This window comes from Rhamphochromis sp. 'chilingali' (assembly GCF_963969265.1).
Source record: "Rhamphochromis sp. 'chilingali' genome assembly, chromosome: 8".
Lineage (NCBI taxonomy): Eukaryota > Metazoa > Chordata > Actinopteri > Cichliformes > Cichlidae > Rhamphochromis > Rhamphochromis sp. 'chilingali'.
In genome coordinates this window covers 1,100,538-1,128,025 of record NC_137935.1, presented here as the reverse complement: position 1 = coordinate 1,128,025, position 27,488 = coordinate 1,100,538, and the positions used below count along the sequence as shown (strand labels likewise).

General features: G+C 43.2%; 3 protein-coding genes and 2 long non-coding RNA genes across 7 annotated transcripts in view; 2 read left to right on the top strand and 3 right to left on the bottom strand.

The window, feature by feature from the left end:
• ece2b (endothelin converting enzyme 2b) overlaps window positions 1-3,284 on the top strand; it is a 36,466-nt gene extending 33,182 nt beyond the window's left edge. For all 3 annotated transcript variants that reach the window (XM_080888089.1, XM_080888088.1, XM_080888087.1), the window contains one exon: window positions 81-3,284. In XM_080888089.1, the coding sequence (XP_080744215.1) occupies window positions 81-257 (177 nt within the window). In that variant the 3' untranslated portion in view covers window positions 258-3,284. The remainder of the gene's footprint in view (window positions 1-80) is intronic.
• LOC308400416 (uncharacterized protein) lies at window positions 2,656-7,793 on the bottom strand. Its single transcript, XM_080888091.1, has 3 exons — window positions 7,325-7,793; window positions 4,328-4,419; window positions 2,656-4,238 (listed from the first exon to the last, which is right to left on the bottom strand). Exons 1-3 carry the CDS (start codon window positions 7,614-7,616, stop codon window positions 4,122-4,124), a joined length of 501 nt encoding a protein of 166 aa, XP_080744217.1. The 5' UTR covers window positions 7,617-7,793; the 3' UTR covers window positions 2,656-4,121.
• Window positions 7,794-11,692: 3,899 nt separating this feature from the next.
• LOC308401024 (scavenger receptor cysteine-rich type 1 protein M130-like) lies at window positions 11,693-17,313 on the bottom strand (the record flags this gene model as incomplete). Its single annotated transcript, XM_080889089.1, has 6 exons — window positions 11,693-11,710; window positions 11,827-11,978; window positions 12,051-12,356; window positions 15,626-15,907; window positions 15,980-16,285; window positions 17,292-17,313. The coding sequence occupies 6 exons, from the start codon at window positions 17,311-17,313 to the stop codon at window positions 11,693-11,695; spliced, it is 1,086 nt and encodes a 361-aa protein (XP_080745215.1).
• An 817-nt stretch (window positions 17,314-18,130) lies between these two features.
• On the top strand, window positions 18,131-20,100 carry LOC308401188. Its single transcript, XR_013972486.1, has 3 exons — window positions 18,131-18,340; window positions 19,022-19,110; window positions 19,304-20,100. It is a non-coding gene; the product is annotated as an uncharacterized lncRNA (long non-coding RNA).
• A 191-nt stretch (window positions 20,101-20,291) lies between these two features.
• On the bottom strand, window positions 20,292-24,476 carry LOC308401187. Its single transcript, XR_013972485.1, has 3 exons — window positions 24,360-24,476; window positions 20,595-20,689; window positions 20,292-20,478 (listed from the first exon to the last, which is right to left on the bottom strand). It is a non-coding gene; the product is annotated as an uncharacterized lncRNA (long non-coding RNA).
• Between the last annotated feature and the right edge of the window lie 3,012 nt (window positions 24,477-27,488).

Below are 27,488 nucleotides of genomic sequence, written 5' to 3'. Positions count from 1 at the left end.
TGAGACATTTGATTAAAAAAATGAAAGAAAATGCTGCATCGAGATTTGTCCCTTCTCAGATTTCTGTTCTGTTCTTTTAGGTGTGGTGCTCAGTTCGGACACCAGAGAGCGCTCACGAGGGCCTCGTGACCGACCCCCACAGTCCTCCCCGATACAGAGTCATCGGCACGCTCGCCAACTCTCCGGACTTCAGCCGCCACTTTAACTGCCCCGAAGGGACACCCATGAATACGGGGAAGCGCTGCGAAGTCTGGTAGTCAGACCTGAAAGGACCAGCTCGGGGTGGTGCAGGAACGGGGGGGGGAGTCTGTCAGCTGACGGGTTGACGGGCTCGTTAGTGTCTTAATTAGAGTTCAGGTTCTTTCATGGGGTGGGGGGAGCAGGTGTAATCTTCAGCTTCAGTTAATCTGTAACTTGGTGACGATCAGACTTACTTCCTGTCTGGAAACTAAACGGACTCGGTGGACGTCACACAGACACGAAGGACTGACGAGGAAGAAGAAGCCACGTGGGCGGTGGCGATGATTCCTGCTTTTATCACGTTATTGATTCATAGTGTTATTAATGGGCTTTGGTTTGTGTGTGCGTGTGTGTGTGTGTGTGTGTGTGTGTGCGCGTTTTGTCCGTTGTGTGAAAGAGCTCTATAATTCCACCCCCTACGACATCACTGTGATGACCTCATACAAAGTTGAACTGTTACATAATCAGTCATGGCTGTGTGTGTGTGTGATTGGCCACTCAGTTATTGAGGAAGCTGTCGCCTGATTGGCTGGGAGGCTTTCAGTTTTAGGGGTGTAGATTAGGATTAAGGAGAGGAACGAGGGTTTCGTGGATTATTTATGAGGTTTTAAGCATTTAAAACACTTTTTCTCGGATTTATCTCCTCGGTCCGTTTCTCGTGTATATAATCTGTCAGAAATGTCGAAGTTGAATCCACGCTGTAACCACTGTTTCACTCTAAATTAAGACAGACGTGACATATTTTAAAAGGTTTTCCATCATTTTGTAATCTATTACAACCCTTTAATGAGTCTGTCGAGGATTGCCTTAAAGCCAGCGTTATCTTTAGGTAACACAGAGCATAGCTCACCTTCCAGTTTGCACAGTTTAACCGACTCACTACGTTAGCGCTCTGCAACCACTAAGTAACACACTGTTACCAGGAGACACAGCCTCACTTCCAGGTAAAGACCAGTGTCAGTGAATCAAACAGTGAGTAGAGAGGAAACAGCTTAAAACCAAAACCTGATCCTAAAACTGAGTTTGGAATTAAAATTTCAAAATAAAATGCAAACACAATCCTGTCTATGGTCTATCTCACAAAAATAGATGATTTATTTGCAGTGTTTTGGTAGCTCATCTTTATCAAGTAAACGGTGAACCTCTGAACATCTACCACAGCGGTCTGGTTCACATGCAGCTCCACGTCACCAGTTTTCACCCATTTGCCAACAAAACAACTTAAAACAGAAGAAGTGGGAAATATACACTGGTGGGTGAAACTGGAGGTGTGGAGTGCGTGGTCCGCTGGTGAAATGGTGGATACTAAGAGCTTAGTGGCACAGGAAGTAGTGGAAGTCAATCAAATTTCCCAGTTGTATTTGTTTCTAATGTTTTATAATAACTCAAGTTTGCTGTTTCAAACACTAGTTATACAAAGAATCATAAATATACAAAAGTATGATGGAGTAAAGCTCACAGGACTGCATTTCAGATACAGTTGGTGCAACTGGTGAAAACACAAAACTGGAACACTTTATAATGAAACTAACAAGAAGCTCCACATACTCCTAATATACTAGTATAGATATCAAGCCACATGCAGCCATGTTTGTAGCCTTTGGATTTTTTTATTATTCTGTATTTAAATGATTTTCTATAGTTTTAAGCCATTCGGTGCGCGGGGAATGTGATTGGCTGTAAGCTTGCTGATGTCATGGCTTCTCTTGTCACAAACCATTTGCCTGATCTGTGAACGAGTCCTTGGAGCTCTGCATCTGTCCCACTCTTTCATTTTTTGAAATAATCGGCTGCTCACTGAGCTCGAGGTCTGATGTGATGTGAGGGTGGCGTGAACTTCAAAATGAGACTTTTGGTGTATAAATGGGTTCATCATCAGACCTCGGCAGTAAACAGCTGGACCAGGAGTGGGATTACCTTTAGAAATACTCAGAGTAAACATAAATATGAGAGACAGACTGTCGAAGTTAAAGATCCAACACACGTTAAACCTTCATTCGTTAAAGAACTGACGACTTGGTACCTCAGACTTCATTACCAACGATTCCTTAAAACATGGCTGAACTTTAGCTCCCGCCCAGTGCAGGCACATGACTGACGACAGGTGGCACTCTCGGCCCGCTCACCTGAGCCACAAGCTTAATATTCACGTTAAAGTCAGTGTTGTGATAATAACCATACACTGTGTATTGTCAGTGTTTGTGCATGTGTGGGTGTGCGTGTTTTGGAGTGTGTGCCGGCTTCGCCTCCCCCTATGACATGACCGTCCAATCCTACGCAGCTCCCGTGTGTGACGTCTTTTGTTCTGCAGAAGAAGAAGCTGCCTCCGGCGAAAGATGTGTCTGGGTGCGTTTGCGTGTTCTTGTATGTCTATTGTTGTAAGGACGATTAAAAACGTTGGTTCTCCACTTTGGGACAGATTTTCTGAGACCCTTTAGAAGCAGGGTTAGGTTATGAGTTGGGGGGGGTGCATCGCATCTACAAGGGTCCTTGTGTAGGTGCAATGAAACAATAGACAGACAAGTGTGTGTGTGTCAGGAGTCAGAGCTGTGTAAAAATCTGTGTGTACAGTAAACAACAATAGAGCTGAAGTAGAAGAAACTGCTCATTTTAAACTCTGTGTCTGTCCTGAGGGGGCGTCAGTGCTCGTCCAATCACAAGGCTGCGTTTCAGGTGGCTGCTGTGGGGGAAAAAACACCTGAAGTTTTATCTGCTTTTATTTTATTGCCCGAGAATGTAGAGAAAAGAATGAGAAATGTTTTCTATCAGGCTGCAGAAATATAATAAACACTGAACACACTCAGCCACACAGTCCTGCTCTGTTATTACAAGGAAAGGTGGAGCACGGGTGGGGGTGCATGATCGCTTTGGCTCCACCCAGCATGTGAGTGTTTGAATGTAAGCTTGTTTCTTTTACCTTCTCTGTAACACGGCTGCTGACGAGGATCAAATCAATCAACTAGAAAATCAATGAGAAAAGGCACTATTGAAAGTTAATGGTGTGCTGTCCTCACCCTCAGGTTCCTGGTTTTCACCAGCGAGCTAACAATGCTCCAGTAATCAGACTCATTTTCCTTTTTTGTGCTGATTTATTGAATGATGGCCTCTGACCTTCTCTTTGACCATTGTAAAACTGAAAACATACAAAATATTGTATTAGCTAACTAACATTGCAAACTAGCTTGTTACAAGCTTACTGCAAGCTAACAAGATAAAACTTTCATACTCAATTAAACAAAGTTTTAAACACAACAAGAGACAATTATTATTTAATCATCACTCATACTTACGGACAAATCTCGTCCGAAGCAACATTTTCAGCTTGGAACGATAATGCTTCAGCATTACGTTCAGCCATCTTGGATTTTCCACTTCCTCTATTTTTCTTTTTCCAAAGTAATCAAAATAATATTACAAATCAGCCACTAGAGGGGGCTCTAGGGCAGATTACTAAACTGTATTATCCAGCGTAACGTATAAAAGGCAGAACAAATATCCTTTATTTATATAAAGTTCTGCCAGGAGAGCAGACTCTGCTCCACACTGGAGCCTCCGCTTCTCCATAGAGCGCCCCCTGGAGGAGCGAAGGAGGCCCACAGCCAAGCTCCCTACAGACCACCTCTGCATCCTGCAGGTCAAGCTTCACGCACTGAGGACCATCTCTGGTTACACTTCCCTGCAGTCAGTGTTGAACAGCAGGTACATTAGGGGCCAGTTTCTGTGTAAAAATGTGATTAAAAACCTGAAACACTTTGATGGTTTTGGACTTTTCATGCTGGCAGTAAGAAAACAACAGAATCATTCCAGCCTGACTGATTAACAGAATCTTTGGTAGAAAGAAAGTAAAATCTGTGACTGAGGTGATGGATGAGCTGAGAACTTCATCTGGATATGAGATGAGCTCCTTCCTCTTCAGCCGGCCCTTCTTCAGCTGCACCAACACCAAAGTTAACCAGCTTGTTGTTCTCCGGTCTGCCCAGCTTCTGCCCCCTGCTGGCCTGGAGGGACATAAGCACACATAGATCAGACTGACTGCATCGCTCCTCTCTCAGGGCTTCGTTCTCTGATGCAAACATGTGTTCAGTACCTTACAGTAGAAATACAGGACAACGTTCTCCAACAGCAGGATCAGTGGCAGGACGAGCGCTCTGATGATGAAGCCTGTGGGATCTGGATGACCTGCGGGATCGAACACATTCACAGTCATCACGAGTCAAACAGCTGCCATTAAACACAAACTGCAGAGAAATCTGTGAACATCGTTTATCTGGACCTGAACCTCTGCTCTGAGGACAAACCCCTTTAAACCCCTCTGAGAATAATCTGTGACTGGAGCCTGCACAAGTTAAACTGAGTTTAGTGATACTTAAAAGTCAGAAAATGTTTTTCATCAATTAAAGACATAAAAAGCTGATTAGTCATGTGGATAAAATACATATATCCCTTCATTTATTGTCTCTTCCAACCATCCATGTAACATCAGGTGTTTCAGATCAGGTCATTGGTATTTAGGGAGTGATGCCTGTGACACTGAGGACCTGCTGTTGTCATTGGTGTTGAAGTTGTCTCATCATACTCTGGCCTCTGACAGTGGACTCATCTCTGTGCTTGTCCTGCTAGACCTCAGTGCAGCGTTCGATACTGTCGACCATAATATCCTATTAGAGCGATTAGAACATGCTGTAGGTATTACAGGTACTGTGCTGCAGTGGTTTGTATCATATCTATCTAATAGACTCCAGTTTGTGCATGTAAATGGAGAGTCCTCTTCACACACTGAGGTTAATTATGGAGTTCCACAGGGTTCAGTGCTAGGACCAATTCTGTTTACATTATACATGCTTCCCTTAGGCAGCATCATTAGAAGACATAGCATACATTTACACTGCTATGCAGATGACACCCAGCTCTATCTGTCCATGAAGCCAGATAACACACACCAATGAGTTAAACTGCAGGAATGTCTTAAAGACATAAAGACCTGGATGGCCGCTAACTTTCTGCTTCTTAATTCAGATCAAACTGAGGTTATTGTACTCGGCCCTGAAAATCTTAGAAATATGGTCTCTAACCAGATTCTTACTCTGGATGGCATTACCTTGGCCTCCAGTAACACTGTGAGGAACCTTGGAGTCATTTTTGACCAGGACATGTCCTTCAATGCACATATTAAACAAATATGTAAGACTGCTTTCTTCCATTTGTGCAACATCTCTAAAGTTAGAAATATCCTGTCTCAGAGTGACGCTGAAAAACTAGTTCATGCATTTATTACTTCCAGGCTGGACGACTGTAATTCATTATTATCAGGATGTCCAAAAAACTCGCTGAAAAGCCTTCAGCTGATCCAAAATGCTGCAGCAAGAGTCCTGACAGGGACTAGAAAGAGAGAGCAGATTTCTCCTGTTTTGGCTTCCTGTTAAATCCAGAATTCAAAATCCTGCTCCTCACATACAAGGTCTTAAATAATCAGGCCCCATCTTATCTTAATGACCTTGTAGCACCATATCACCCTATTAGAGCACTTTGCTCTCGCACTGCAGGCCTACTTGTTGTTCCTAGAGTATTTAAAAGTAGAATGGGAGGCAGAGCCTTCAGTTTTCAGGCCCCTCTTCTGTGGAACCAGCTTCCAGTTTGGATTCGGGAGACAGACACTATCTCTACTTTCAAGATCAGGCTTCAAACTTTCCTTTTTGCTAAAGCATATAGTTAGGGCTGGACCAGGTGACCCTGAATCCTCCCTTAGTTATGCTGCAATAGACGTAGGCTGCCGGGGATTCCCATGATGCATTGAGTTTTTCCTTTCCAGTCACCTTTCTCACTCACTATGTGTTAACAGACCTCTCTGCACTGAATCATATCTGTTATTAACCTCTGTCTCTCTTCCACAGCATGTCTTTATCCTGTCTTCCTTCTCTCACCCCAACCAATCACAGCAGATGGCCCCGCCCCTCCCTGAGCCTGGTTCTGCTGGAGGTTTCTTCCTGTTAAAAGGGAGTTTTTCCTTCCCACTGTTGCCAAAGTGCTGCTCATAGGGGGTCATATGATTGTTGGGTTTTTCTCTGTATCTATGAGGCACCTTGAGGCGACTTGTGTTGTGATTTGGCGCTATATAAATAAAATTGAATTGAATTGAATTGAATTGAATTGAATTGAATCATACTATTATCTACACAACATTCTCTGGGGTTAGGGGTATGTCTGGTATTACATTTTAAAGGTACCAGGAGTGATCAATCGGTGTATTTTGTGGAAATCAAGCAGCTGCTTGTTTCTGGTTAATCCTTTTTGAGTCAAAAAGTTGTCTCCAAACCCCCCCACACCTCATTCCTGGATCTGCCAGTAACTCTACAGCTGTTAGTGTCAAAGTGATGCAAACATATTGAGCTTGTACACATTTAACCGGCACAGCAGAAAACCAGGAAAATCCTTTATGGCCCAAGAAAAACTACAAACTACAGTTGGTCAACATCCAATCAAAGAGAAATAATTTGCTTTAGATAGACAAATCAAAGATGAAATGTTTGGCTACAGTAACTGTAGAGACATTCAGAACAAACCAATGGCAGATGTTAAAAAACAAACCATCAACCAGGCAGAACTATGCTGGTGTGTTGTTGCTTCACAGCATCAGAGATGGAGAGACTTCAGCCACTGATTCCACTCTGAACTGCAACATAATGATGACACATCTGTCTTAAAACTGAACAAGGACTAGATGAGTCGATGGGATAATGATCCTCAACACATGAACACATTCACCAATAAGTGACTCAGAAAGAAGAATTAGAGGAGGAAGGAGTCAACGCCCAGTTCAGCTGAATCCCGCTGGAGTGTTGTGTGACGAAGCAGGTGGCACACGCAGGAAAACCACCCAGAAACAACATTCTGGCTTAAACAGCAGTCCAGATGTTAACAGGATGTGCCTGGGAGGACTGATGTTTTGATTTGTCGCTGTGTAAATGAAATAGTTTTCAGAGAACCGGCGTTACTGTGGTAACCATTCATACTCTGCTCGTCACTGTTTCTGGCTGCAAACCTTTCAAAGTTAGATTTTACAGAAAATCTCTCTGCTTCAGCTCACCTGAGACAGTCACAGACAGCTGGCGGCTCTCAGAGGAGAAGTTGTGAGAAAAAACATAAACACGATAAAAGCAGCTGTAGTTTCCTTGGTGGGCGGGCTCTGTGACAGGAAACAGGAAGTGGGCAGAGTGATTGACAGCTGGCTGGGTGTAGTTGTATGCTGTGTTGGAGGAAGTGAAGGTGAGCTGGAAGGAGCCTCCTGGGAACTGTGGCTGGATGGAGCAGCTGATGGTCAAGCTAGAGCCCCTGGACACCCGAAGCCCCTGCTGCTGTGCCTCGGAGACCCCGTCCATGGAGGCAGGGACAATAATGCTTGGCTGAGCCAGCAGGTCTGTAAATGAACAGAGACCATGACAGGTGAGGTCATCATCAGAGGCCTTATGGCAAACAAAACAGCCTCTGAACAGCAGCGAGCAGCAGCGACGACGGACTGTAAACTGAGATACTGGATCCACCTTCAGGACCTCCACAAACCCAGTCACACAACTTCCTCCAGATGTTTGTTGAACATCAGCAGTTTATGGAAAGACTGAAGTTTGCAAAAAGTTAAACCTTTCTTTGACTCTTGGTGGCGCTGTCACTTGGTGTTCGCTCGCTCTGTGGTAGAGTATCACTTCCTGTTCCTGCTCAAACACAGTGGTGTTTCTGAGTAGCTTATTTGCTTAGCAATTTAATTAACAACTTTTAAATACATTCTTCTTTCATAGTATAATCTTCACGTGCTTCACCCGAAGCACACTTTCTGTGTACTCACTACCTAATTTATAGCCAAAGTATTCACTCACTGTCTCTGTACTGTTTCGCTAGCTTAGCTTAGCTCGTAGCCAACTCGTTAGCACCATGGCTACTTCACCTGTCCCTCCTGCACTTTCTTGCTCATTGTGTCAGATGTTTAGTTACTCCTCGGCCTCCTTTAGCAGTAATGATATCTGTAACAAATGTAGCATATTTGCAGCTCTGGAGGTCAGGATTACTGAATTGGAGACTCTGCTTCACACCCTTCATTCACCCATAGCTAACCAGGCCCCTGTAGCTGGTGCAGCCGAAGATAGCGTAGGCCCCGCTAGCTGTTCCCCGGCAGACCCCAAGCAGCTGGGGAAAGAGGGCGGCTGGGTGACGGTGAGGAGGAAGCATAGTCCTAAACAGAAGCCCCAGGTACACCACCAACCCGTTCATGTGTCTAACCGTTTTTCCCCACTCGGCGACACACCCGCCGGGGGTCAAACTCTGGTAATTGGTGATTCTGTTCTCAGACATGTGAAGCTAGAGACACCGGCAACCATAGTCAATTGTCTTCCAGGGGCCAGAGTAGGCGACATTGAAGGAAATTTAAAACTGCTGGCTAAGGGTAAACGTAAATTCAGTAAAATCATAATTCACGTCGGCAGTAATGACACCCGGTTACGCCAATCGGAGGTCACTAAAATCAATATTGAATCGGTGTGCAACTTTGCCAAAACAATGTCGGACTCTGTAGTTTTCTCTGGTCCCCTCCCCAATCAGACCAGGAGTGACATGTTTAGCCGCATGTTCTCCTTAAATTGCTGGCTGTCTGAGTGGTGTCCCAGAAACGATGTGGGCTTCATAGATAATTGGCAAACCTTCTGGAGGAAACCTGGTCTTGTTAGGAGAGACGGCATCCATCCCACTTTGGATGGAGCAGCTCTCATTTCTAGAAATATGGACAAATTTATTAAACCCCCCAAAATATGACTATCCAGAGTTGGGACCAGGAAGCAGAGTTGCAGTCTTACACGCCTCTCTGCAGCTTCTCTCCTCCTGCTACCCCCCCAAAAACCCATCTCCATAGAGACTGTGTCAGCTTCCAAACAGACAAAAAACAAACTAAAAACCAGAAACAAACAACTTAAACATAAACAATTACAAAGAAAGAACAATACAGTATCCACATCTGAACCAAAGAGTAACACAGTGAAATGTGGATTATTAAATATTAGGTCTCTCTCCTCCAAGTCTCTGTTAGTACATGACTTAATAATTGATCAACAAATCGATTTACTCTGCCTTACAGAAACCTGGTTGCAGCAGGATGATTATGTTAGTTTAAATGAATCAACACCCCCGAGTCATTCTAACTACCAGAAACCTCGAAGCACAGGCCGAGGGGGAGGTGTGGCAGCAATTTTTCACACCAGCCTATTAATCAACCAAAGACCCAGACAGACTTTTAATTCATTTGAAAGCCTGATGCTTAGCCTCGTCCACCACAGCTGTGAAACTCAGAAACCAGTCTGACTTGTTATCATCTATCGTCCACCTGGGCCTTACACAGAGTTTCTGTCTGATTTCTCAGACTTTATATCTGATTTAGTTCTGAGCTCAGATAAAATAATTATTGTGGGTGATTTTAACATCCATGTAGATGCTAAAAATGACAGCCTCAACATGGCATTTAATCTGTTATTAGACTCAATTGGTTTCCCTCAAAATGTAAAAGAACCCACCCACCACTTTAATCACACTCTAGATCTTGTTTTAACATATGGCATAGAAACTGAACATTTAACAGTGTTTCCTGAAAACCCTCTCCTGTCTGATCATTTCCTGATAACATTTACTTTTACAATAATTGATTACACAGCGGTGAAGAGTAGACTTTATCAAAGTAGATGTCTTTCTGAAAGCGCTGTAACTAAGTTTAAGAATATAATCCACCCACTGTTATCATCTTCAATGCCCTGAACCAACACAGAGCAGAGCATCTATCTGAACGCTGCTCCAACAGAGGTCGATTATCTTGTTAATAATTTCACCTCCTCACTACGTACGACTCTGGATACTGTAGCTCCTGTGAAAACTAAGGTCTCTAATCAGAAGTACCTGACTCCGTGGTATAATTCTCAAACACGTAGCCTAAAGCAGATGACTCGTAAGCTGGAGAGGAAATGGCGTGTCACAAATTTAGAGGATCATCATTTAGCCTGGAGAAATAGTTTGCTGCTTTATAAGAAAGCCCTCCGCAAAGCCAGAACATCTTACTATTCATCACTGATTGAAGAAAATAAGAACAACCCCAGGTTTCTCTTCAGCTCTGTAGCCAGGCTGACAAACAGTCAGAGCTCTGTTGAGCCAACCATCCCTTTAACATTAACTAGTAATGACTTCATGAACTTCTTCACAAATAAAATTTTTATCATTAGAGAAAAAATTACCAGTAATCATCCCACAGATGTAATATTATCTACAGCTACTCTTAGTACCATTGATGTTAAGTTAGACTCTTTTTCTCCAATTGATCTTTCTGAGTTAGCTTCAATAATTACTTCCTCCAAACCATCAACGTGTCTTTTAGACCCCATTCCTACAAAACTGCTCAAAGAAGTCCTGCCATTAATTAATTCTTCGATCTTAAATATGATCAACCTATCTCTAATGATCAGCTATGTACCACAGGCCTTCAAGCTGGCCATGCATTGAGTTTTTCCTTTCCAGTCACCTTTCTCACTCACTATGTATTAACAGACCTCTCTGCATTGAATCATATCTGTTATTAACCTCTGTCTCTCTTCCACAGCATGTATTTATCCTGTCTTCCTTCTCTCACCCCAACCGGTCACAGCAGATGGCCCCGCCCCTCCCTGAGCCTGGTTCTGCCGGAGGTTTCTTCCTGTTAAAAGAGAGTTTTTCCTTCCCACTGTCGCCAAAGTGCTGCTCATAGGGGGTCATATGATTGTTGGGTTTTTCTCTGTATCTATGAAGCGCCTTGAGGCGACTTTTGTTGTGATTTGGCGCTATATAAATAAAATTGAATTGAATTGAATTGTCACAGATCGTGACTGTGAAGAGAAATGAAACACAGCCCCTTAAATATTCTCAGGGGTAACTCATAAGTAATGATTACGAGTTTTCAGATCTTTTAAAACATTTTCATGTACTTCGTTCTCATGAGAACATTTCTCCTTGTTGAAGTGATTTATTTGTAGCTGTCTGGTCTACGCTGCTATAAGCTTTTGCTTGGTTAACTGCATGCAAACAACTGCTGAGTGCGACAGAAAGAGCAGCAGCAGTAAAACGAGTTAATGGGATCATTAAAGGTTTGTTTATTTGTAAGTACTAACGTCAGGTACTGTTAGCTAGGTTAAGTAGGTCACATACCAGCAAATTTCAACCTGAGTATTGTTCGGCAGTTCTTTTGCTTCCTCCATAGACTCTAGTGTTCAAATGTACAACTTCGTAAGAGTTTGCAGCTGGTTACATAAACTTTCTTGGTCTCGGTGCTTAAATGTTCCCTTCATAACTCTTTAAAATGAACTAAATCTATGTCTTCCACTAACAATCACTTCCTTCGTGTCACACCTTCAACTATTTTTCCCCCCGTTGTTTTTCACAAACTGTGTAATTGATGGGCTTACCTGAACAGGTGACACTGAGCACAGAGGAAGAGTAAGATGGTTCTACACATTCCCTTAGGGAAGATCTCAGCTTGAAACAATCAGGATTGATCTTCAACACAAATCTGTATGTGGACTTTTTTTTTCCAACAGAAACAGCAGAGCCACAGTCCAGATGTTCACAGAAGACACCTGCTGCCTTCAGAGGCCAGTCAGAGCCAATCACTGGTCTCCATTCTCCCAGGTGTTTCACCTCCAGTGTACCTGCACAGCGACTGGCTCCTCCCACCAACCTGACAGGCTCTGACAGAAAGCAGAGAGTCATCAGTGAGAGAACAAAGTGAGTTTGAGTCAAAGCTGCAGCTCCTCTTCTACCTGAGCAGGTGAGTCCAGCAGCTTTGCCAGGTGAGCAGCTGCTTCTAGCTGAGCCTGAGCTTCTACAGTCCAGGAGAGCAGACTCATGGCCTCCACACTGGAACTCTCTGCTCCACACTGGAGCCTCCGCTTCTCCATAGAGCGCCCCCCGGAGGAGCGAAGGAGGCCCACAGCCAAGCTCCCTGCAGACCACCTCTGCATCCTGCAGGTCAAAGTCAGCTTCACACACTGAGGACCATCTCTGGTTAGACTTCACCTGCAGTCCGCCTGAACACAGACTGGAACCGTTCAGCAGCCTGACAGAGTCTGCAGAGATCAGAGATCCACAATGTTCATGTTTCTTAGACTGTCAGCTAGATAATCTGCACATCTGCAGATTGTGATAAGAAACTCAGAGTAAGAGCAAAGTGTTTTTGTTCTGGTACCCCAAAAGGTCGATTCTGTTCATCTGGATGTAGTGTTCAACCTTTTGGGATTTACTTAGCTGGATGACTGAGCATCAGGACTTTGGAGCAGGAAGATAACAATGAATTAGATTAACAACAAAAACTACAATAACATCCATTCTGTCTTAATTAGATCTGCATTTCTTGGCTAATAATTCAGTTAGTGGAAGAATGGGGTCCGTACCCGCGTGCTGTGCTGAGTACCGCATGGTTTATGGATATCACAACCAACAGCATCAGTTACATGCACAGGAGCCACGCTTACCAGCAGGTACAGAAAAAACCTTGCTGTGAGGTGACAGTGCAATGTGCCACTGCACCTCCACGTTGCACCAGTTTGTGGTGTGTGAATGTACAGTCCCGTTTAAAATCACTTGGAAAATGGCGAAAAAATCATTGGATTTGGATCAGGGGAACACGAGGGATGGTCCAAAAGTGTGATGGAAGAAGTCCTTCAGCATTGTCCTGTTGATAAACCCGGGCGTCACCACACAGACGAGCAGTGTTGGTCACGTTACTTGAAAAAAGTAATCAGTAACTAATTACTGATTACTTCCCCCAAAATGTAATCCCCTTACTTTACTGATTACTTATTTTCAAAGTAATTAGTTACTTTTTAAAAATATGATTTACAACCTGAAGAGGTGATAAAGCGAGAGATCTTTCAGCCCAATTCTACTTTTTCTGCATAATCCATCATACAAAATGTAATCAAATGGAAAAGTCTCTTTTTTTAACTTGTTTTATTAGTTTTAACCTTTTAACTTTATGCATCAAGCAAAAATTCTCTGACTGGAAGAAATTAGTTTAACATTTAAACCTATTTTCTGCACATTCCAGCTCATAAAATAAAATATTTTTGTGTTTACACTCAGTCTTTCAAATAGATGCAAGTAAAACACAGCAGAAAATAAATAAAGTCACAGACTCAGCGGCCCTGTTGCTCTATTTTCCCCTCTATTTAGGGGGTTGGGAAGCGTATCTGTAACCGGAAGCTCGCCGGTTCGATCCCCTGGGCTCTCTGTCCTGGTCGTTGTGTCTTTGGGCAAGACACTTTACCCTGCCGCCTACTGGTGTTGGCCAGAGGGGCCGATGGCGCGATATGGCAGCCTCGCTTCTGTCAGTCTGCCCCAGGGCAGCTGTGGCTACAACTTTAGCTGCCTCCACCAGTGTGTGAATGTGAGAGTGAATGAATAGTGGCATTGTAAAGCGCTTTGGGTGCCTTGAAAAGCGCTATATAAATCCAATCCATTATTATTATTATTATTATTATCATTATTATTATTATTTTCACCTGTAAAGCAGGAGTGGGGCAGGCGGAGGTTTGCCCTGGTGCAGGTGTGCCGCGGTCAGTGGAAGAATCCGCGAGTTTCTCTGTGAGTTTCCCATTACGTCGTAGCTACTCGGTGCTTGTTGGAAGTTTAGGGGTTTTTTCGCTGTAAAAAGAAGTTTTCTTCCCACGCACAGCGGACACTAATGTTTTTGTCACTTTTTATGGAATCAAACTCAAAGTAAGGTCAGTACTTCCACGCTTTAAACGCTGCACGCTCATACTCTCTCTGCTCTCGATATATGATCCATTGTTGATCTGCACACAGCTGTTGTCACGAACGGCGCACTCGCTTACGTCACTGTCATGAGACACGCTCGCAATAAAATCACGGTTTTAGTAACGCAGTAACGCAGCGCTCCTACGGGAAAGTAACTGTAATCTAATTACCTTTTTTGCAATAGTAATCCCTTACTTTACTCGTTACTTGAAAAAAGTAATCTGATTACAGTAACGCATTACTTGCAACGTGTTACTGCCCATCTCTGCAGACGAGGGCCCTCAGTCATCAGGGATGCTCTGTGCATAGCCACATGGCCAGTGGCGTTTGATGCCCCTGCAGCTCCTGCAGCTCCGTTGTTCCACTGAAGGAAAAAGCACCCCAGACCATGATGGTGCCCCCCCCCCCCACTGTGGGCGTAGAAAACACCTCAGGTGGGATCTGCTTATCATGCCAGTAACTCTGGAAACCATCAGGGCCATCAAGGTTACATTTGCTCTCACTGGAGAATAAAACTTTCCTCCACCTTTCAGCGTGCGATGTTTGGTCCAAGCGGTCATTTCTGTGGTGTCCAAGGAGACGAGGCCTTTGAAGGCGTTTTTTGTTTTTTAAGGCCCTTCAGTCTCAGATGTCGTCTGATGGTTGCTGGCTGCAGTCGGCTCCAGTAGCGGCATTGATTTGTGTTGAGAATCGTCCAGTGTCTTTACGGACAGCCAGTTGGATCCTCCGGCTCAGTGCTGGTGACATGTTTGGGGTTTTCCACTGGACTTTTTTGTTCCATAACCTTCAGGATCATTTAAGGAATTCCAAATGACTTTCTTACTGCGTCCCCCCTCAGCTGCGATGGCGCGCTGTGAGAGACCCTGCTTATGCAATTCGACAAACCGATCACGTTCAAAAACAAAACTTTTTTTGCCTTTGCCGTCAGAACGTCATGACAGTGACACCACCTGACAGAAAATGACAATGAATCCACAGTTTTGCACAGATTTGTCTTTTTTCCGGCCTGAACTTTGGATGAGCTGTAAAACAGTCTCAGTTTAAGTTTGTTTTGATTTTAAACTTTTGATCAGGGCTGAAACTCAAAGTATATTTTCATGATTTTCTATAACACAGGCTTCACCTCCGCCAACTGGAATTCCTGAGCTGGACCTCTGGACTGTGTCTATACTGCTGGATGTTTCCTAACACTAACTAGCTGTTACTTGTGTCTGTGTGATGCTTTTATGTGCTCTGTGAACCTAGTTTGATAACAAAGCTAGCATTAGCTGATAACACTTCAGAAAACCAACAAGACTTAAAGCTAAAGTCCAGAATTAAAAATATTTATATACAGTCTTCTGTCTGGTCAGTAGTGCAGCTTGATGCATTAACTTGGTCTGGACTGCGACTGATTTGGGAACAAGAGAAAATGACAGTGGGTCCTCTAAGCTAGCCAATAATGCTCAAGCTTCTTCTCAAAGGGGTATCCTTCGGACACAGCAATGGTACCACCTATTTACATTAGTCTAGATTGTATATCACCTGACATGGCTGCATATCTATCTTCTAATAACATTTATGAAAGTGATGGCCTTACCTGAACAGGTGAGATCAAGGATAGAGGAGGAGGACCATGATATTGCACACTCCCTCAGAGGAGATCCAGACTGAACACAGTCAGGGTTGATCCTCCAAACAGATCCATATGACTTAAATATCAGTCCTACAGAAACAGCAGAGCCACAGTCCAGATGTTCACAGACAACAGCTGCTGGTTTCATGGTCCAACCATTGTCATCCACTGGTCTCCATTCTCCCAGGTGTTTCACCTCCAGTGTACCTGCACAGCGACTGGCTCCTCCCACCAACCTGACAGGCTCTGACAGAAAGCAGAGAGTCATCAGTGAGAGAACAAAGTGAGTTTGAGTCAAAGCTGCAGCTCCTCTTCTACCTGAGCAGGTGAGTCCAGCAGCTTTGCCAGGTGAGCAGCTGCTTCTAGCTGAGCCTGAGCTTCTACAGTCCAGGAGAGCAGACTCATGGCCTCCACACTGGAACTCTCTGCTCCACACTGGAGCCTCCGCTTCTCCATAGAGCGCCCCCCGGAGGAGCGAAGGAGGCCCACAGCCAAGCTCCCTGCAGACCACCTCTGCATCCTGCAGGTCAAAGTCAGCTTCACACACTGAGGACCATCTCTGGTTAGACTTCACCTGCAGTCCGCCTGAACACAGACTGGAACCGTTCAGCAGCCTGACAGAGTCTGCAGAGATCAGAGACGCAGACACACAAGACAACGATGGCAGCAAACAACTATTCACTCATTCAGACTCACAACTCCAACATGAGTTCATCATTAACAACAGAATGTTATAGCAGCGCACGCTGGGCTCATGTCAGCATCACGTTTAGATTTTGTACGCAGATTTTTGAATAAAGCTTTGATTAGAAAATGTTCCAACGCTATCGAAAGGAGCAGGGCTGAGTACCCAGGGGAAAGAGGCCATGTGACCATGTTTCTCTGGCCTCCTCTCATACACTACACAGCTCTTTCTCCTCTTGAGCTCATGATGAACAGGTTTCTATACAGAAACAGGATTGTGGCAGTCTGCACGTTACAGGTTGAGGCTGATTTAGAATGATACCGATTCACTGACATAAACATGGAGCTACGAACAAGTTTAAGTTTAATAAACTCCTACAGTGATCTTGCATGGACACTTTTTCAAATTCTTTTTGGCCTTTTACTTAGACAGTGAAGAGCAGACAGAGAGAGAGGGAACAACCCCTTTCCCCCATTCATTCAATATATTTTTGGATTTCTTTAACGAAACTTTGCTGTGTCTGGTCTCATCATTCACACCATCTGGGCTCCATAGCACTTTTCCTTCAGTCAGTTAAATTCACCCACTGCAGTAAAACTAGCCCTTAAATAACTTTGTGTTACATGTGGCCTGATGTGTGAATGAATGGGTTTTGTGTTATTTAATTGGGTATTTTCTGTGTTTTGAAAGGTCTGCGACCAGAAAAACATGAAGTTTATTAAGAAAAGTGGTGTCAATGTTGCACATCCTGTCATTGTTTCAAAAGATTTCACCTGGCTGTGAAAAATGAAAAAAATAACAAGCTAAAAAGACCAAGTCAAACAGTAAAAACTGGAAACCAGCAGCTCAGAAACCCATCAAGCTGAAGAGGGAGCACCGACATGCTGGTTGGTGATTGGTCCAGAGAACTCCTGAAGTCCTGCTGGACAAAGTCGCTGCACTTACCTAAACAGGTGAGATTGAGCATGGTGGTAGAGGGTAACAGTCGTAAACAGTCCCCCAACTTAGATCCGGACTGAAAGCAGTCAGGTCTGAACGACCATACGAGTCTCCGTGGGGACTTTCTCTCTTGTACAGAAACAGCAGAGCCACAGTCCAGATGTTCACAGACCACAGCTGCTTTCTTCAGGGTCCAGTTATAGAAGTCTACTGGTGTCCATTCTCTCACGTGCTTTATCTCCAGTGTACCTCCACAGTGACTGGCTTTTCCCACCAACCTGACTTCATCAGGCTCTGAACAGGAAGCAGAGTAAAGAAAAAGGTCAAACGTTGCTGCTGATTCTGCGTTTGTGATTATTTATTTCTCTTTGACTCCGTTTACCTGCTGAACTCTGATTTCTCTCACTGATTCCTGAGGAGAAAATCAGAGAAGAGCCATTGATAAAAGTAATGCGTTACTGTAATCCGATTACTTTTTTGAAGTAATGAGCAATGTAAGGGATTACTATTGCAAACAAGTAATTAGATTACTGTTACTTTGGCATAAGCACGCTGCGTTACTGCGTTACTAAACCGTGATCAACAATGGATAATATGGAGCGATGGAGAGAGTATATGGAATCAGAACGATGCCACCTTGAAACGAAACCGAAAAATGGATTGAAACCGAAAAAAAATATTGTAACTGAAATAAATGTACTGAAAAATCTTGTATTGAAACCGAAAAAAAAATTGATAGTGAAAAACAATTAATTGAAACTGTAATTTTTTTGTTTTCGGTTTCAATCCACTTTTCGGTTTCACTCTGCTGGCACTGTTTTGGCTTACGGGGGCGCGCTGGGGGGCGGGGATTCCGACCCGCATGTATTTGCATATATTATAATGCTGACCAATGACTGGAGAAAACACTGACGACGCGGCTGCGGTCACGGACAAACTCGCACGTGTCTGTTCGGGAATGGCAGATGCCGAGAGGTCCAGCGTTTACATTACCGACTATTCGGTAAATTGGACTACCGGACAGGAGGACCTGAGGCCCCACCGCATTATTTTTGGTAAGTTAAATGTGTTTGTAAGCTAATCCGTAATTTAGGTCCTTAGCTAGCTACCTAAGGACCTAGCTAGCTAAAATGAGCACTCGGCTGTCGGGGAAACGTGTTTTGTAAAGTTCGTTTAGCTACCCCGTGCAGGTGAATGAATTTACCCTGACTAAAGAAATCAAGAGAGACGCACCGGGCTGCTCAGTGACTAACCACGGTTACTGTACTTTTATTATGAGTATTATACTGTAAGAGCAACGGGCTGGACTCTGCTTCTGCTCCTGTGCAGAGCTGATTATTAAATATGTGCAAACAGAAGCATGTTTTCTGTCGCTTTCCACATGTGGAAGGACATTAAAGCCAACTTTTAAATTCCCCTCATTAGTCAATACCTACGGATTAAATAGCAAAGCCCGATACTTATGTACTGAAACCAACTACTTCCGCTTGTCAGCTTAAGTTAAAATGTTACATTTTTCCCCCGATTATTTTTTTTAGCTTTTGTTTTTTTTTTTTTTACTGTTTGTTACAAATATTCAGGTTAAAAAACTGTCCAAATTATTTTTAATGAGTTATGTTCACAAAGTCACATGTGCAGTACTCTGTACAGCTTGCATCCTTTAGGACAAATAATTTGAAACGTTAATATTTCTTGTTCAATACTGAGCTGATAACACCTCTGTATGTTGTGACCAGGATGCAGCAGCAGACTGAACCTCGACTGAAACCTGCTCCATCATCTCATCTTTGCAGATGTCCATTTATAAAGCATCAACAACTCAAAGGTAAACATGATATTAGAAAATGTGTTAGTAAGGCCTTTAAAACAAATAAAAAAAAATAAACAGCTGTCGGCAGAACTGTAGGACTGAACAACTTCAGATCCCGAGTGTGTGAGGCCGGAGAAGGATCAGCTGTATTTCAGATTTGAGATAAACTTTATATTTCAGTTTGTGATGATTCTGTTTGTGATTACAGGAGCCGTCCTCAAATTCAGACCTCAGCACCACCCAGTGACAGCACACAGATCATCCTATATCTTCAATCTTTGTAGTAACTCCAAAATTAACTGAAGAAAACAGTACAAAGGGTAAAGTACCACATGTGCTGTCAGTGAAAGCTGCAGCTGTTTTATTGATAAATTTAAAGACAAAAGGTCAAAAGGATTAATCACCCCTGTAACTGTGTCACTGTACATCAGCATTAACAGGACCTCAGTTTGGTGTTTCAGAAAGCTGCTGATCTCAGACCTGCACAACTTCTGTTTTAAACACTGAATGTACTCGGTTACATGAAGAGCACATGATGTTTTCTCTGACACAATTAAATAAAACCTGATTAAACTCAAAGGTTGTTACTTGTATTTGAACTAAAAACTTGTGATCTGGAATTCTTTCACTGTTTTTGACAATAGTGTTATTTATCATAAAGTAATTCAGAGTCATTCATACCAGAGTAACCAGAGAGCACAACATATATTTAACTTTCTACAGGACTTAAAGCTATTACTATAGCTTATAGCTATTACTTACCTGCACTACTGTATAGTTCTGTGTAAATAATCATTCTGTACATATGATGATTTTTAATCCTACAACTGTTTATAATTTGCATAGTTCACATTTCTGTATAACTATATCTCAGATTTCTGTAGTTTCTCATATTTATATCCTGTACATAGTTTGTACTCACTACAGCCTGTACATACTTATAGTTATAGAATATTCACAACATACTTCATACCGTGTACATTATAACATACCATAATAGACCCATTTCTGTAATATACTTACATATCTATACTATTGCTAATATATATTGTAATATATCTATATCATGGCTAAAGCACTTCTGGATGGATGCAAACTGCATTTCATTGCCCTGTACCTGTGCAATGACAACAAAGTTGAATTCTATTCTATTATATTATGTAAAAGTCCAGACCCTCTGAGGATTATCTGAGTACTTCTAACATTACACAAAACAAAGGTCTCCATCAGTGTTCATGAAATGCTGGGTTTATCCTTCTTGTGAGGGAGCTGCTGGTGAAGATCACGAGCCCTGCTTGATCCCGGCGATGAGTTTCAGTCTTCCTGGTGTTTCTGAAATGATGCCTCTCACTGTGGGTCAACAGAACTTCTGGCACAGGACAGCTGTAATGAAAGAAATTGAAGTTTTGGAAATGACCTATATGTGAGAAGCAGATTTTGTATTTACTTTTCTTTTGCCAATCAAGATAAAGTATAATTTTCACCATACAATTACTAACCTTGTCATCTCCTGCACTGTCTGTTTTGGGCTCTGGGCTCCTCCTTCCCAGCGCTCATGAGACTGCTTTGATGCACTGTGGTATGAGGTGCTAACCTGTTGACAGTGTTGGGAAGGTTAATTTTAAAATGTATTCCACCAAAGATTATAGAAGTAATGTATTCTGAATACTTTACAACTACATGAATGTGCTATTGCTGTGTGATTTATTACTATTACTGAAGGCTACTCGCCATACCAACACCAACTAGATGTTAAAATCTTAATATAAATGAGTAACAGTAGGTGGACATTAGGTAAGGCTGCAGCGATCTCGTGTAGAAAACTATTCAGCGCGTATATAAAACAGGTCCGCGGCTCCGAACCGTAGTAAAGGGACCTCTGACTAATACGTCCGGTGTTCCAGATCAACTGGCGTTTAGATCAACTGGCGTTGGTCGAACAGATGTGTGGCAGTCTTGCGTTTCAGTAGCTCCTACCGACAAACCAGCAAAAAAACGCCAAATGTGTCACCTGTGACACGTGTGAGGTTGTCTCAAACACACTCCGTCAGTCTTGATGCTGTTGAACAACAAAATGTTTAAAATGTGGCGAGTTTACCTGGTGATATCCTCATGCGCGACGCGATCGCGAAAACAGCAAACAAGTAACACCACGCCGATGTTGTTCACAGGACAGCAAGAGTAAACGATCGGGAGACTCTTGTCGTCGTTATCGTTCCCCTCGCACGGTTTATTTCACCGAATTCAGCGTTTTTGCTTCACAACTACAGCGAGCAGTTTACTTTGTGCACTAACATGGACTCGAGTCAACCAGCGCCACCTCTGGCCAAGTGCCACAGCCTACAGCCAGATCAACCTGTGACACACATCTGCACCACGTTTGAATTCGTTTCTTGCACAACACATTTGTACCTTTCAGTTGTGTCTGTTTGTGCGTCATGCAAATGAACCTTTGAAATGAATGAAATGACACCAATATTTCACCAGTGTTGTAACATCACATGTCGTTAGCGTAGTCTGTCTGTGTCTTTTCTCTGAGAAAAAACATTTTAGAGTTGGTTGTTATATACAGTCTGTATAAGTGGTTAATCTAATAAACATTTGTAAGGAGATGGCAGTTACTGTGAATGTACAGCAGGTGAATAGTAATAAACAGTCAGACAATGACTCTGACAATCTCATTCAATCTTGCAGACTGAATGCACCTTCTGTGGAAAGTGGTACCACACAGTGTGTGTGGACTTTCCCTGTGCAGAAGGCGACTACAAATGTTGTGGGTGCTAAATAAACAGAAAAAATTGATCCCTGTTGTCTTTGCTTACTGATTGTTTTCAGTGTTGACAATCCACATTGCTGCCATTGCATCTGTCAACATGTTTGTGGGTAGATTTGAATGTACCAGGGGTAAGTGCAGCCACTCAGCCTCTACTCAATGTCATCATAGCAGCAGGTGAAGATGTGTCACAAGTTAATCTAGTAGTGGGCTGTGGTAGTAGTGGACTGACCTCCATTTGAAACTGCTCCAGCTGCTGTGTGATAGTGGATCTGCTACAAATTGAAGATCATAAGCAAGTTTTGGAAATGAACCCTTGTATTATGTTGAAGAACAAAAAAATGACATTGATTTTGTTGCGGGTCATTTAGATCCGTACTGTGTAAATCCACTCAGAATTGTTCAAAAACTGCAATGAAACAATAGCAACTTTATTTCCCATCAGATAAACATGTAGAACACAGACATACAACAGTTAGACTTTCCATAACTATTGTAGGAACAATTTGGTTTTTCGTTCTTACAAACACATTTCTGTTGAACTTGCCCAACGTTCTCAGTTTTTCAATGCTCAACATTTTCAATTTTGTCCACATGATGGACAGAATGTAACTGTGTGCTTTCTGCAGATGTACTTCTTGCATTTCTCACAAAAAAGTGCTTGTTTTAAAACAGGAATCTTCCTAACTAAGATTTAAAACAAAAGATTGTGTCTCCTCCAGTCTCACAAACAGATGACAAACCAAGCGACACACCTGAGTCACTGACTTTATATATAACTACCAACTCTCCAGCCATGTTGATGGATTGCCTATATTGGCTGGAAATATTAATTTCCAGGGAAAGGACACAGGCAGATGATGCTTACAGGATGTGATGTGACGACACTAATGAAATATCGATGTGTCATATTTGTCCAAGGCGTATTTCATTGTTATGGGAAAAGAGAATATCAAAATCATGATGACCAATTGGAGTGGTGATGTCTATGACTTTGTGTATATAATTTGGAATTTTGTACAAATGTAGGCCAATAAGGAATATATGATATCATTTCATTCATTTCAAAGGTTCATTTGCATGACGCACAAACAGACACAACTGAAAGGTACAAATGTGTTGTGCAAGAAACGAAATCAAACGTGCTGCAGATGTGTGTCACAGGTTGATCTGGCTGTAGGCTGTGGCACTTGGCCAGAGGTGGCGCTGGTTGACTCGAGTCCATGTTAGTGCACAAAGTAAACTGCTCGCTGTAGTTGTGAAGCAAAAACGCTGAATTCGGTGAAATAAACCGTGCGAGGGGAACGATAACGACGACAAGAGTCTCCCGATCGTTTACTCTTTGTGTCCTGTGAACAACATCGGCGTGGTGTTAATTGTTTGCTGTTTTCGCGATCGCGTCGCGCATGAGGATATCACCAGGTAAACTCGCCACATTTTTAAACATTTTGTTGTTCAACAGCATCAAGACTGACGGAGTGTGTTTGAGACAACCTCACAAGTGTCACAGGTGACACATTTGGCGTTTTTTTGCTGGTTTGTCGGTAGGAGCTCCTGAAACGCAAGACTGCCACACATCTGTTCGACCAACGCCAGTTGATCTAAACGCCAGTTGATCTGGAACACCGGTTCGTGTCGGGCTCATAGCTGAAAACTAGCTTTACTTTGTTGTCTGGGTCAAGTTTGCTAGCGAGAGACAGAGAGAGGCGTTGAAAGGCTGCTTATTGTTTCGGAGGAAAACACGAACACGGTGTACAGTCGAGTCTTAACAGCTTACTTACAGCTGGGCTCGTCAGGCACTCTTTTTGGCTTTAGTGGTTATTATTATATTTACATGCTTCCAGCTCCCGTTTCTGCCCCGTGACAGCTCCTTTCTCTCCCTCCTCGCTCACAGACACATAACGTGTATGGCAGTCCATTCTCCCTGCAGCACGGACTACACTGCCCATGAGGCTACATTGTTTAGGGCGATGCCTGTAACACTCTGCTATTGCCTTCATATTAAATAATTTTTGTATAATAATTTTTAGAGGCTCTTATTGCGTGTTTTGTTTGGGTTTCCACCGGCGTGGAATTACCAAAAAATAGAGAGACCATAGCCTAACATATGAAACAGGAAAACACCGCCATGTAATCCATTTATTTCAACAAACTAACTGTATTCTCAATATCACCTATTGAACAGTAATTGTAACGGATACATTTACTCATATTTTGTATTTTAAATACGTAACGCCGGTGCATGTATTATGTTACTGCCCAACACTGCCTGTTGAGATCCTGAGATCCGCTCCTAGAACACCGGCCTCCAACTCCTGAAGAGACACGGGTGTCCCTAAATTTAGCAAATATTAGCTTCAGGCTAGCTTGCTACGACGAATAGGCTAATACCAGCATTTTACCACAACTTCACCAGATGTAGCTAAAAAAACTAAACTAATGTCCAGTCCAGTGGGACAGCAAGAAAAGATGACAAAAAATGATTACTTACTTGCGGTTTGGAGGTTCAAGCTGAAATTGAAGCAGCCATTGAAAGACGGGAAGAGAGAAAGATGGCAGCTTGGTCAGCACTAGTGGCCTCTATAATATATGCAAATACATGCGGGCCGGAAACCCCGCCCCAGCGCCCCCCCCCCCAGCGCGCCCCGGACGCCAAAACAGTGCCAGCAGAGTGAAACTGAAAAATGGTTTGAAACCGAAAAATGGATTGAAACCGAAAACAAAAAAATTACAGTTTCAATTAATTGTTTTTCACTATCAATTTTTTTTTTTCGGTTTCAATACAAGATTTTTCAGTACATTTATTTCAGTTACAATATTTTTTTTCGGTTTCAATCCATTTTTCGGTTTCGTTTCAAGGTGGCATCGTTCTGATTCCATAAGAGTACGGCTGTGCAGCGTTTAAAGCTTGGAAGTACTCACATTACTTTGAGTTTGACCCTGTAAAAGTGACACAAACATTAGCGTCCGCTGTTCCCTGCGTGGGAAGAAAACTTCTTTTTACAGCGAAAACCCCCTAAACATCCGAGCAAGCACCGAGTAGCTGCCAGGGAGAAGGATCCAGCTTCTATGCAAGGGGAGGGAGGGTCTAACAAATGCTGTGCCTTTAAAGTTATGTTTTTATTATACTTGTTATACATTCCAGCCACCCATGTCTATGAACTATATAAGAAAAATGTGGAAACTTCTTCACAAATAAAATTTTAACCGTTAGACAAAAAAGGACTCATAAATCATCTCACGTAATCAACGAGAGCGTGATGTAGACACAGTCTGCAGCTCTCGCTGAAACCTCCGGCACATTCTCACTCACAGAAACACATCTTTGGCAGTGATGCACAAGCTAACCACACAAGGTAAACATGCCCACAGCACAGAAAGGAAGTGTCATGAGACGTTCTCACACCTCGAGTTTTTTCTTACATTTAGTTTGGTGCTCCTCACATACTTAAATAATCAGGCCCCATCTGATCTCAATGACCTTGTAGTACCATATCACCCTATTAGAGCGCTTCGCTCTCGCTCTGCAGGCCTACTTGTTGTTCCTAGAGTATTTAAAAGTAGAATGGGAGGCAGAGCCTTCAGTTTTCAGGCCCCTCTTCTGTGGAACCAGCTTCCAGTTTGGATTCAGGAGACAGACACTATCTCTACTTTCAAGATTAGGCTTCAAACTTTCCTTTTTGCTAAAGCATATAGTTAGGGCTGGACCAGGTGACCCTGAATCCTCCCTTAGTTATGCTGCAATAGATGTAGGCTGCCGGGGATTCCCATGATGCATTGAGTTTTTCCTTTCCAGTCACCTTTCTCACTCACTATGTGTTAACAGACCTCTTGTAACAGCAGTCTGGCGAGGAAGGAGCGACTAGCAGGTCCAGCAAGCGTGTGGTGTGGGGGTTAGCTGAATAACCCGAAGCCAGTCGGTTAAATCAAACAACAGACCTTTATTCATTATCAGCAACATAAGACCATACAAGCCAGATCTCCACGGCTCTACTCTGTCCGTACATACATGTGCGGGGTTCGGCGCCAGGCCGTTACAACAGTAAGGTGTTTCCTCGGAGACTGGAACATGAGCAGCATGGAATGGCTGCCGCTAACAACACCACACCCACTAGGAGACTCCAACAACTACTACAATAGTAGGGCAACCCCCCCTAGTGGTGCTATAACCCAAAAGGGTTGTTACGCTCTCTGCATTGAATCATATCTGTTATTAACCTCTGTCTCTCTTCCACAGCATGTCTTTATCCTGTCTTCCTTCTCTCACCCCAACCAATCACAGCAGATGGCCCCGCCCCTCCCTGAGCCTGGTTCTGCCGGAGGTTTCTTCCTGTTAAAAGGGAGTTTTTCCTTCCCACTGTTGCCAAAGTGCTGCTCATAGGGGGTGATGTGATTGCTGGGTTTCTCTGTGTGTGTTATTGTAGGGTTGACCTTACAATATGAAGCGCCTTGAGGCGACTGTTGTTGTGATTTAGAGCTGTATAAATAAACTTGAATCTTTTCTGTGTCCGCTCCGTTCATCTTAGCATTTGTGTTTTCACTTCGTGTTTTTGTTGAATAGTGAGGCAGCACGTAGACTGGAGAGACTTGAGTTCAGTGACGTAAACACTGGTCTTTTATTTGAGTGGGAGTATCCTGTCAGAGTGTGTGCAGGATTTCAAACTACTGTGTGGTTTCGAGCTTGAAGAAATTAAAAGTTGATGATGTGTTGACTGTTTTAAACTTGGGCGTTTTCTCTTTTTCTTTCCTTCGATGTGATTTTCATTTACGCTCTAAATAAAGCTCACAGCCCATCTTTTAACAGATTTAACTGAACATCTTCCATCCATCCATACTCTGTCATTTATCCAGTTCAGGGTCAATGCGGGGGTGGAGCCTATCCCAGCTACCATAGGGCAAGAGGCGGGGTACATCCTGGACAGGTCACCAGCCTGGCGCAGGGCTAACACAGAGAGACAGACAACTGTTCGCACTCACATTCACACCGATGGGCAATTTAGAATCACCCATTAACCTAACCCCACTAACTGCATGTCTGTGGACTGTGGGAGGAAGGGAGGGAACCCACGCAGCACTGTGCATCTTCTTTATGTGGGTTGTCCAGAATAGCTCAGGATAACAACTACCTCTAAACCTGGACGTTAACATATGCATTCACATTTTTCTCAAAGCATTAAAGAGGAAGCTTTAATCAGTAAATCTAAATATTTACTGCATCTCGTGTTGTTAAAGCCGAGTCCTACCTGAGCTCCACAGCAGCAGCAGCAGCAACAGGTGATCCATGTCCAGGCCAACGTGTCTTTGAGCTGATCGTCACATGTGCCGTGCTCGCCGTATATCTGCAACAGGAAGAGGGGGAGCTTCACTCCTCTCTCTCTATGTTAGACAATTGTGGATTAATATGGTTGTCATTGTGCAGGGAGGCCAAGATGAGCAGATTTGTTTTCAGCTTTTAGTCGTTTTCCATTGCAAGCGTTTGGCTTTTAGATTTAGCACGAAAACCTTTGTTTTTACACCTGGTTGGTTGAAAGGTTGCGCCATGTATGGTGTAGCAGGAAATGTCACACACACGCACACACACACGCACACGCACACGTACACACACACTTACATGTGAGTG